Genomic DNA, 12,072 nt, shown 5'->3' on the forward strand with positions numbered 1-12,072 from the left:
AATAACAGATACCACTTATTGCGTGCCTGTCACATGCCAGGTGTATTTTACACAGGAGGAAATTGAGGTTCTGGGTCATGTCCAAGGACCAAACAACTAGTGAATGATGGAGATGAGGCACCAAGCCAGATCCCTTATGCCCCCACAAAACCTCAAAATTTCCTTCATACAGTACTCCTATACAGTTGGTAAAAGTCAACCTAGACTTCCCTATGAGGTCCACAGGGAAGAGAGGAGAAGGGGCCTCCAGACGTGATTTCCCCAGAGAGGAAAGGGCCTAGCATACTTTTTGTCCTGAGGGAGTTTGCGTAAGCCCTCTCAGGAGCCAGAAATTACTGGAATTGGGGCTAGAGGCCAAGGGAAATGGGAGTAGGATCAGAAACATTATGAAGGGAAAACCCTAACTCTAAATTCTCAAGAGAAATTAAATTCTGATGCCTTAGCCTGGATTAAAGGGTGCAATAAACCCATGTGAAGCACTCTGAGTTGTGGCTAGTGTATTGGTCAATGAGAACATAATTTGGAGCCCCAGGCTGGGGCTCAGGACTACTGCATCATCGTATGCTGTAGCTGAAAGGGTCATTTGTGATGATTAAGTTCAATGTTTTATTTTTCAGAGAGGAAACAGAAGCCCAGAGAAGGGGGAGTAAGTTGCCAGAGGTCAGAGTAAATTTATGGCAGGTCCACAAATACTGACCCCAAATGCCACTATTTCAGCATTGCTAATGGGCACCTTTTCTGGACCTGGAGTCTCTGGTGTGAAATTGAGGTTTTGTTTTGTTTTGTTTTGTTTTGTTTCGGGTCTATTCATACAGAAATGCAGACCCTGTAAATAAGACCCAGAATGATCATAAGGCTTTATATCTCAGCAAGACCTTCACCTTGGAAAGGTTTTAATTCACTTGCTCCCAGCTTTAGACAATCAGCTGTGGTGCCATTTCTCTGGACCTGGAGGCTGCTCAGCTTGGCTGATCTGAGCTTTCCTTTTCTGGGACCCTGAGGACCTACAGAGATGGCTGGGTGGGGTCAACTCAGTCCAGGAAGCTCAGGAATTCTTTTAAGTGTATGTGTCTGGGGTATTTTTCTCTCTCACTTACGTGTATTTTTAAAAATTCTTTTTAGACACCCGCTTTATCTTTCCCAAACATCATTTCCTTGCTCCTTTCCTGAGTTCTAGCAGTGGCTGGGGGCCCAGCTTCCTTATTGGCCTCTGAGCTGTGGAGGGGGTGGACCAGGGCTCAGAAGAGGTGGGAGTCGGGAACAGGGGGCCTGTTTATGCTGTTGGAACTGCCTTTCATCCTTCCCTTTGCCACCAGGGTTCCTGGCTAGTTCCTGGAGCACTGTCTTCACTCCTATCTAGCTCTTCATACTGCCTTTCGTTCCCTAAGGCTGTGGTCACTTTGAAGCCCAACTAGGCCGATGACCACACATTGCCTTCAGTGCTACTCCTTCCTGTTCTTGCAACTGGGACCTGACTGTGTCTGAGCCCCTTGGATCACACTCAGGATCTTGGGCTGATGACTCCTCATCCCAGGAGGTCTTAACTGGAAGGCAGATGGGTGCCAGTTAAGGAAGGGACGCCGGCTGCGGGGTTTGTCGGTGAGAGTCTGAGCTAGCTGGATACCTCATTCTCTCCTAAGCCATCTCTCCGCTCTGGGCAACTTCATGGTAGGTACAGCCTATAGCCATGGCTGCCAAGGCCGCCACCCCTTTTCTCTTCTGCTTTCTTTCTTTAATGCCCTTTTCTTTTCGCCTCCTTAAGAAAGGTGTTTTGGTGTAATGAATGATAGAGTGTGTGTTCAATGCTAGTGTCTGAGCCAGCCTTAGGGGAAAGAGTTAAGTGCTAGGTCATTGCCCCCACATGTAGATCTGGGCTGCATGGTGGGTGGTTGGAATTGTCTTACCTCTTTGCTCATTTCTCATGATCCCTCCTTCCCCACTGCCCAGGAGGGGGTGGTTTCCAGTCTAGAACTACTGAGACCTCCCTTTTCTGACTGCTTCTTGAGGGAATGGTTTGGGGCATACAAGCTTTCTTAGTCAGACCCCTTTGGGGAGGAGGGGTTGTGTGGTATCTTAGTAGGAGCTAGGGGATCTGACTCTTGATCCCAACTCATCTGGTTACAAGCTGTGTGCTCTTGGCAAAGCACTTCAGTTTTATGCATCTCTGTTTCTTCATCTGTTAAATGGGGTAATAATAGTTCTTACCATATAAGGCTAGCATGAGGAATAATCCAGCTAATGTCTTTGTTGTTCCTAGTGCCTGGTACATCCTAACTGTTCAATAAATGGCCTCTGTGAGTTTTTTTAAGTTTATAAAATATCTATGTCAGGTACTGATTTCACACCCGGGACTACAATTAATTCAGACCATAGCTCATAAGAAGGAGATGGTCACTTTCCCCATTTTAGGGATAAAGAATCTGTCACTCAGGGACTGGGGTTGTGGTTCAGTGGTAGAGTGCTTGCCTGGCATGTGTGAGGCACTGGGTTTGATTCTCAGCACCACATATAAGTAAATAAAATAAAGGTCCATTGACAACTGAAAAATATATAAAAAAAGAATATCATTCAAGTGGTTAAGGATATGACTTGGTGGTAAAGTGTTTGCGTAGCATGCATGAGGTCCTGGCTGCACTCCTTGAATCCCCTCCCTCAAAAAGAAGAATCTGCACCTCAGAGAAATGACTTGCCCAAGGTCACATAGCTAGGATTTGAATATAAGCATGGACTAATTCTAAGCCTCATCAAATCGGGAATGATAAGTCAAAACCTGACAAAGTTTTCTCTCCTCTCCCAAACTAAGGTTAGAAGGCTCCAATTCCCTTTGTTAAAATTTTCCTTCTCTGAGCGGTTCATTTTCTCCTAGTGTCTCCAAAGCCCCTACTATTCCTACTTCTGAAGAAATCCCGAGGTTCCTTTTGTAAGCTACCTTTCAAAGTGTGGCAAGGGAGTGTCATAGCAAAAACTTAGTAGATGATTAAATCGAGGTGCCCTTTGTGGGAGTTCTCCTGAGCTAACAAACAGGACAAATTTGAGCTAATAACCATTATTATAGTACCTAGTACTTGCTGACCATTTGCCATGGACCAGATTGTTTCTCAGATGCTTGGAGAATACTTTCTCTAATCCCTCCAGTCACCTATCCAGGTAAGAACTATTTTTCCCTTTCTTAGATCAGAGAACTAAAGCTCAGATGATTCAAGTGATTCACGTAGAATCACACATCTCAAATTCTAGAGGTAGGATTTGAATCTAGATCCTTCTCACTTGTTTTTGTCTCATTGCCTACTAGCTAGATTACTCAGGACAAGCTCCCAGGAAGACATGACACTTGAGCAGTACCTTGAAGAACAGGTAGGATTTAGGTTAACAAAAGGGAGGGGACACTCTAGGCAGGGGAACGGTCATAGTGATAACTATTATTGTTTGAAGGGCTGGCCAGACCCAGTTCTAAGCACTTGACATACATTTTCTTACTTGATCTTTCAACAACCCCAGCGGGTAGATACTCGTATTTCTACTTTACTGCCAAGTAAACAAGGATTCTGAGAAGTGAAGAAACTTGCTTAATGCCTCAGAAGCTAATCAGTTGGGATTCAAATCAAGGTGGTCCAACTCCTGAATCTGTACTAGATTTTACTAGAAAATTAATGCTAAAGGCACAGAATCAGAAAGAGAGAGAGCTGGATACATGGTGTGATTGGAGCAAACATGAAAGGTTGAGCTGGGTGAGTAAAATAGCCTTTGAAAAACTAGTCCAGTTTAAATGTGAGGCAGGATGGTAGGAAATAGGGAGCCAGGGAAGATTCTTGAGTAGGAGAATGCCCTTGATTCAGTTGATGTTCAGTGTGGCATGATCATAAAGCAGCGACCAGAGGTGGAACAAGAAGAGACTGGCTGGCAAGCGGATGCAGTAGTTTGAACACAAAATCCTAAGGGCCTGAACTGGAACAGGATGTGGTGGTGGTGGATTCTGGAAGGAGTGGTGCAATTCTGTGTAAGGGTCACAGTGAGAATGGAGAGGGAGAGAGGGAAAAGGAGGGGGGGATGGGAGGGGCATTAGAGATACATCATAAAAGAAGACACAGTAGAACTCAGTACGAGGGGTGGACAGTTAGGGAAAAGGAGGTAGCAAGGCTGACTATCCACATATCCTGGACCCAGAGAAATTTCAGGAATCTAGGATGTGGAAAAAGGGCCCCAAATGGGACAGGTACCCTGGCCACTACAGCCTTAGTATCTAGAAGCATAGCCCAGAGACCTAGTAGTACACAGGAACATTACTGGGAGATGCTTGATGAATTTTTATTGACCATCTGACTACAGGATAGTCAAGGTCACTGCTGCTGACTGGTGGCTCTCATCTTTGTCAACCAACTTTCTCTGCCCTTCCTCCTGTACCACCTTCTCTGTTTCTGGCCTGTTAGCACTCAATCCATGTGCCCCCAGTAAGCCCATGCTCCCAGGACTCCCTCTCCAGGCCTTAGCCTTACACTACTTGGATCTTCTGTTTTTCTGCTGTGAGGAGGGACATTTGTAGCTAGGTTTGCAATCTTCCACTGCCCTATAAAGTAGAGAGCTGATTTATCCCACTCTATAACAAAGTTGATGAAAACAGGAATGTATATCTTATTTAAATCTGTAACATGAGTGCCTTGTATGGAGCCCAGCACAGTGAATGTGAATAAATTAGTAAATAGTGAGTGAATAACTTATCAAATAATCTATCATCCTCCCCCTCTCTCTGGTACCTCCTTATTTAACACCTAGTTCTCTTTGTAGTATTCTCTCTACTATGTATTTTCTCTACATTCTTTCTCAGAGTTTTCTCCCTTTCTGACAATGGTTTTCCCTCTCTCCCCCTTATCTGAAGTGTCTTCCTGACCCTTGCTCTATCATTTACTCTTGTGGACTGTCTGTCTGCCTCAGCATTAACCACACCCCATATATTTTCTTCCCCACTTTCAAGAATGGCATCTATTCATGTGAAGTATGCCAGGAGACAGGGACAGGTCCTGAATAAGCCAGTCAGTGCGAGATTTGTGGCTGTAGCCTCTGGTACCTGGCAAACCCCAGGCTGCACCTGGGGCCTCCGCCTCAGACCTGTTTTCCTTTATTCACTCCTGACAGCTGGGTAGCCAGTCTCCTCTGCCAGCCTAGTGCTGTGCTGTTCACCCCTTTGTCCTCCATCCCCTGGCAGGAGTTGGGATTCCCTGCCACCACTTTCCCTACAAATTCAAGTGTCTCAGCTCCATGCACATCTCATCTTTCACTCTCTCAGTGTCTTTACCATGTTTTATTTGACTGAGGTCTGTGTGTCTCACAAATCTATAAGTTCTCTAGGATAAAGAGAACTTTTGTTCATATCTGTACCCTTAGAGCAACATACATGCCACACAGTAAGTAAACAAGCAACAAGGCTTATTAAATGAATGAGTAAAAATTGGAGAATCCACAGCGCAGTGTTGATCCATTCAGTTAACTCAGTCACTTGACTCTTCCTTTCTCAGAGAAAAAGGGAAAGATTGGCCAGACTGATGTTTCCCCTCAAAAAGAAGTGGAGTTTGGCTCACTGTTCATTGGTCATTGGCTCTCATTTAGTCCACAAGAATTTATTGAGCATCTACTATATGCCCAGCACTATGAGAAACACTTAGGATATTCCTATAAAGAAAACAGCCCTGTGAAGCTGCCATGCTGTTTCTCCAGGGGTCACCCACTGGATAAAGGAGATTTCGGTACTGAGGGCTGACACGGGCCACTCAGATTCCCACACCAGCTCCTTGCAAGATGTTCTACCTCACTGAAGGGAAAGAGGGGGTGGGGTGAAAGCTGCCTGGGAAGTGATTTCAGCCCTGGTTCCCTTAGCCAACTTCCTGTCCCTTTCTCACTGCAGGAGAAACGCCCCTGTTAGTAGGCCGCACTCATGGCATGTGGCCAAGCTGCTGGAAGGATGCCCTGAAGTGGCCACCACCATGCATTTCCCTTCTGAAGCCTTCAGCTTGTCCTGGCATTCTGGTTGCAGCACAAGGTGAGTCTAGAGCCCTCCCCTCAAGGTTAACTGGAGTGTGGACAGCCTGGCCACTCCCCCTCCTTTGACCTGGTCCCTTTTGGATGTTTCAGAACTAAGAGCAGTAAAATGGGAAAAGGCATGGGAGTCCAGAATACCTGGCTTCTTTTCCCAGTGTTCTGCTAAGTCTCTGTGGCTTTGGGTTCTCCCTTTCCTTCTGGATAGAATTTCCTTGAAATACCTCATTTAGCTTGGGAGACACCACACTGTCCCTTTTCTCACCCTATTCACTAGCTGCGCTTTCTCAGTCCCTCTCTCTGATTCCTTCCATCCCCCTGCTCTCTTAATGTAGAAGGACCCCACAGTTCTGTTCTGGTGGTCTTCTCTATCTATGATGATGCACTTGGGCTTCTACCTAGTCCATCAGCTGATCATGGGGCCAAAGTCTCCAAAACAGGGACCTTCCTGATAACAGGGCCTACCTGCCTGGAATATCACTCGATACAGGCACCTCAATGTTATCTGTTGTTATTGAAACAGCCACTCAGGACACAGCCAACTTTTTGACCAGCTCAGAGCCAAAGTGTTGCTTTCAACTACTTCTTCCTTTCTGCAACTAAATCTTCCCTCCAAGAAGGAATTTCTGTTGAGGAGGCTCAGAGAAACTAACAGTTTTCTCCGACTCAGTGAGTTTATTTGGCATTGGAAGTCAGGGGCTCAGGGCAGAGGCAGGTTTGTTCTAGAATATACCGAAACATATTCTGAGCTTGGCTCCTGTTGGAGTAGGGGTGTGGTTTTGTTCAGCAGGAAGGGTGGTGCGGTGGGCAGCAAGTTCTCTTGCCAACAAGACATTGATGGATTCCTAGCCCAGAGTACAAGTGAGCAGAGTGACTAAGGGGCAGGCAGAAAGCAAGAATTAAGAGACACTGATGGAGGCTCCTCGTGTGCTGCTGCTCAGCTGTGGCTTTCTGGGCAACAGCATTTCTGAAATCAGCCTGCAACCCCTGGGTTCTAGTCAAAGGAGTTACTGGCATGACTTGGCTCTGTTTGGCTCTGTGTTTGGGAAATGGCACTCAAAATTCAAGATCGTGCTGCTCCTTGATCCCCCTGGTTTGGCTCTGCTGTAAGGGATGAGGGAGTAATGTTTGGGCAGAGGCCACCCTGGTATCAATACTGGTAGTAAAGAGGATGCTGATAATAATAACAACAATTGAGGCAGTGACTACTGCCTTGTAGCAAACCCTTGCTAGGCACCTGAGCTGTATTTATTATCTGATTTCATCTATACAGCAACCCACTGATATAGATATTACTCTTATTCCTGTCTAAAAGAGGTTATCAGAGAAGATCTCAGACATTGAACTCACAGATGCCTGGATTCAAATTGCAGCTCTGATTCTTTAAGAGCTTAGTGAACCTCTCTAAGCTTCTGCATTCTCAGTTGTAAAGAAGAGGATAGCAATCTCTTCCATTGGTCTTAAATGGACTATTGTAAAGTACCTGGCATATTGTAAAAGTCCTCAGAAAAGAATGGAGTAGGGCTGTCATTATAGCTTGGTGATAGAGTACTTGCCTAGCATGTGCTAGGCCTTGGATTTCATCCTTAGCACCTAATAAAATAATAATAATAATAATAGAATAGGGGAATGCCTAATTCCTTCCTGTCTATTCCACTAGTTAGAGCTAGGTGATCCTGGCAAAATCACCTCTTCAATAGTACTTTCTTTTGCAGTGCTTGCTTTATAGACATCAGTGCTTCTCAAAAGCATAGGTCTTATACCAGCAGCACCTGAGAAATTCTTAGCTCAGAATCTAGCCAGACCTAAAACTCAAGGATGAAGCCCAGTGGCTGGTGTGGTAATAATACCCATCAGGTGATGCTGGTACACACTCAAGTTTGAGAACTGATGATTTATGAAATGGTCTGACTGAAATTGAATCAGCCCTTTAGGGCCCTTTTTTAATGCTGATATTCCATGAGTGTGTCTCCTGGCAGAGAGCCATATACTGATTCCACAGGGACAGGGACAGCCCAGACGCAACTCCAAACTTACTCATGGCAAAGAAATAGTGCATAGCCCCCATGTTTTTCTCCCACTTTTAGTCTTAAGGATGTTTGCTCATCTTTCTTCTATATGTCATTTTGTCCCCCCAGTTTACCATGTCCCTATGGCACTCCACTGTCCATCTTCTTTTGCATTTCACTTTTTGCCTTATTGCCCTTTCATTTGTGACATGGGTAGCTCTGGGATGCCTGCCTTCTTCAATGGCAGGGCTGATCAAGGTGGGAAAGGGATCTGGTGGCTCGGCTAACTAACCAGTGTACCCTGTGTCTTACAGTGACGTGTGTGTGCAGTGGTGTCCCCTCTCCCGGCACTGTAGCACCGAGAAAAGCAGCTCTATTGGCAGCATGGAAAGCCTGGAGCAACCAGGCCAAGCCACCTATGAGGGCCACCTCTTGCCCATTGACCAGAACATGTACCCCAATCAACGTGACTCAGCCTATAGCTCCTTCTCGGCCAGCTCAAATGCATCTGACTGTGCTCTTTCCCTCAGGCCAGAGGAGCCAACCTCCACAGACTGCATCACACAAGGCCCAGGGCCAAGTAAGGTCCCCAATGTCCGGCCTAATGTGGCTGAAACCTCAGGAGGTAGCCAGCGCACCAACGGGGGCCATTTGACATCATCTCGCTCACAGGAAGGCCACCACCCAGGGTCTGCCAAGGGGGTAAGGGGCCCACCACAACCTCCAGTGAGGCGGGACAGTCTTCAGGCCTCCAGAGCCCAACTCCTCAATGGAGAGCAGAGCAGGGCTTCTGAGCCTGTGGACTCCTTGCAACAGAAGGAGAAAGGGAGTTTAGAGACAATGATGGTTCCCAGGAACCCTAACAGGTTCTGCTGCCTCAGTGGACAAGAGCAAATGACAAAGGAGGGCCATCAGAACTGTGAACTCAGCCAGTCTCCCGAAGCCAGCCAGCAGGGCTCTGAACATCTACTGACAGAGGCTTCAGCCAATGTTCTTGGTTCTCCCAAAGCCTGTGAGAAAGCTTCCACCAGAGTTTCTAGCCCACTCAGTGAGGCTTCAGCAGAGCTACCTAAGACTTCCTCCTTTGGCCGCTTTCCACACCTCACAGGACCCACAGGGCATCGCCACAGTGCCCCTGAACAGCTTCTGGCATCCCACCTGCAGCATGTGCACCTCGATTCTAGGGACAGCAAAGGGACAGAGCTTCCTACTGGGCAGGATGGACACCAGTGGACTTTGTCCCCTTTGCACAATAGCCACAAAGGGAAGAAAATTCCATGTTCCCCTCCAGGAGGAACCCAGGACCAGCCCAGCAAAGAAAGAAAGACCAGGCCAATGGACGATAGGCCTTTGGGTTCAGGACACCAGAGCCAAAGCAGTTCTACACATGGAGAGACTGATGGACACCCTCCAGAACAAGGTTTCCTAGACCCAAGCAGAGCAAGCAAAGCAGGCAGTGAATTGGCCAGCCAGCAGCCCTCTGCCTCTGGCTCTCTCATTCAAACCAGAGATTGTTCTTCAAGCACTAAAGTAGCTGGCAGCACAGAGACAACTGAAGAAGGGGACAGTGAGTCCAAAGAATGTGGCCGGGTGGGCGGTAGGCGAAGTGGAGGTCCCCGGGGTCGCTCAATCCAAAATCGGCGGAAAAGTGAGCGCTTCGCTACCAATCTGCGCAATGAAATTCAGAGGAGGAAGGCCCAGCTTCAGAAGAGCAAAGGCCCCTTGTCACAGCTGTGTGACACTAAGGAGCAAGTGGAAGAGACCCAGGAGCCTCCCGAAAGTCCTCCACTCCCTGCCTCTAACTCAGCTCTTTTATCTTCATATAAAAAACCTCCTAGCCCCAGAGATAAGCTCTTCAACAAAAGCATGATACTCAGGGCTCGGTCTTCAGAGTGCCTCAGCCAAGCTCCTGAGAGTCACGAATCTAGGATAGGCCCAGAGGGACAAAAAAGCCCTGGCCAGAGGTCTGGCCAGTCCTCTTTGGGCCTAAACTCCTGGTGGAAAGCCTCTGACACATCCTCAGACTCTGAGAAAGCAAATGCTCATCATGGAGTCCGTGGAGGTCATTGGAGATGGTCTCCAGAGCATAACCTGCAGCCACATGTGGCACTAGCCATGGAAGGCCCTTCCAGCCCAGGTGACAACAAGGAATTGAAGACTTCTCCTGTCCAAGCTGGGGAGGAAGCCATCCTTTTGCCCTTTGCAGACAGAAGAAGGTTCTTTGAAGAGAGCAGCAAATCCTTATCCACATCTCATTTGCCAGGTTTAACCACTCAGACCAACAAGACTTTTAGCCAGAGACCAAAACCTATAGACCCCAACTTTCAGTCAATGAGCTCCAGCTATCGGGAATTGAGGCGCCATCCCATGGACCAGTCATATCACTCCACAGACCAACCGTATCATGCCACAGACCAACCATTTCATTCCATGTCACCCCTTCAATCAGAAACTCCTACTTACTCAGAATGCTTTGCAAGCAAAGGTCTAGAAAATTCCATGTGTTGTAAGCCACTGCACTGTGGTGATTTTGATTACCACAGGACCTGCTCTTACTCCTGCAGTGTTCAGGGAGCTGTAGTCCATGACCCTTGCATTTATTGTTCTGGGGAAATCTGTCCTGCCTTGCTAAAGAGAAATATGATGTCCAACTGCTACAACTGCAGGTGCCACCACCACCAGTGTATCCGGTGTTCAGCTTGCTATCATAATCCTCAGCATAGTACTCTTGAGGACAGCAGCTTGGCACCTGGCAACACTTGGAATCCCAGGAAGCCACCAGTGCAGGTGAGGACCTGATTCTAGAGTGGGTGAACTTCATTATTGTCTGTGTGAAGAGCAAACTAGAACCTTTTGAAAATATGATAGTTGTAATTCCTGGTAATGAGATAGCCGTTGTTTCCACCAGATGGTTGCTTAGTAACCTTGGGCAAGACCCTTAGCCACCAACATCTTAACACACCTGTGCATCTTGAGAGTTAGATACAGTAACTTTTGGTTCACAAAATGAACAGGACTGGGATTCTATCCTGTGAAATTGGAATCTGGATGACCTTAAGTGAGTCATTCAGCTACCACAATTTGAAGTTGTTGTTTCTCCTCCTCCTCCTCCTCCTCCTCCTCCTCCTCCTCCTCCTCCTCCTCCTCCTTCTTCTCCTCCTTCTCCTTCTCCTTCTCCTCCTCCTCCTGGGGTCACACCTAGGGGTGCTTAACCACTAAGTCACATCCCTAGACTTTTAAAAAAAATTTTTTTTTAATTTTGAGACAGGGTCTTGCCAAGTTGCTCAAGCCTCACTAAGTTGCTGAGGCTGGTCTTAAACCTCTTATCCCCTTGCCTCAGCCTTCTGAGCCACTGGGATTACAGGTGTGCACCACAGAACCTGGGTAAGTTTCATGATTTTTTTAAAAGGGAAAATAATGTTTATTTCCAGTAGTAAGAAAAATCTTATCACCTCATCTCCAATGCAGAAGAAAATCATGGCTGCCTCATGGATCCATTTTGAGGAGAACCCAAGAGCAGTTTATAGAGTGCTAGGCCCAGGGCATGATACAGAGCAGCACTAACTGCCTTTAATTTCCTATTTTAAAATTATTTGATGCAGCAAAATTGGAGACCCAGGTCTAAACTGTGTCTATCGGAGACCCATGTCTAAACTGGCTGCTGTTCTGCCCTGGTCATGACCTATCACTCTAACACAAGGCCTTACCATCCCCCAGGGTTCTTCTGGGAGGACCTCCTAAGTCCTTACCACCCACTCACTGCCAGATTCCTTCCCCCATGACATCCCTAGTGACACATTTTGGCTGTTAAACCAGAAGTCCATTCCTGTGTCAAATTGTTGTTCATAGCAGATCTTTCAAATGACTTTTAATGTTTGAAAATGCTTAATATGTATTATTTGAAAAAAGGAACTTCAGGAAAGAAAGAAGCCTTATACAAAAGAGTACAGACCCTACAATTTCTTTTATATGAAGTTCTCTGATAGCTGTTCCTAAGGGGAAAATTTCATAGCAGGGCTTAGAAATGGGATATGGC

The 12,072-nt window shown here is 46.7% G+C and overlaps 1 protein-coding gene across 3 annotated transcripts in view; it reads left to right on the top strand.

Moving 5' to 3' along the window:
- Positions 1-1,273: 1,273 nt before the first annotated feature.
- Positions 1,274-12,072, top strand: part of Shroom4 (shroom family member 4) — a 51,514-nt gene continuing 40,715 nt past the window's right edge. Inside the window, exons 1-5 of one of the 3 annotated variants that reach the window (XM_077106299.1) lie at positions 1,274-1,668; positions 3,056-3,147; positions 3,293-3,354; positions 5,897-6,031; positions 8,351-10,823. In XM_077106299.1, coding sequence (XP_076962414.1) covers positions 5,976-6,031; positions 8,351-10,823 — 2,529 coding nt within the window. In that variant the 5' untranslated portion in view covers positions 1,274-1,668; positions 3,056-3,147; positions 3,293-3,354; positions 5,897-5,975. The remainder of the gene's footprint in view (positions 1,669-3,055; positions 3,148-3,292; positions 3,355-5,896; positions 6,032-8,350; positions 10,824-12,072) is intronic. The other 2 variants (XM_077106298.1, XM_077106297.1) reach the window with 2 other exon arrangements.

The sequence above is a fragment of the Callospermophilus lateralis genome, chromosome X (genome assembly GCF_048772815.1).
Source record: "Callospermophilus lateralis isolate mCalLat2 chromosome X, mCalLat2.hap1, whole genome shotgun sequence".
Lineage (NCBI taxonomy): Eukaryota > Metazoa > Chordata > Mammalia > Rodentia > Sciuridae > Callospermophilus > Callospermophilus lateralis.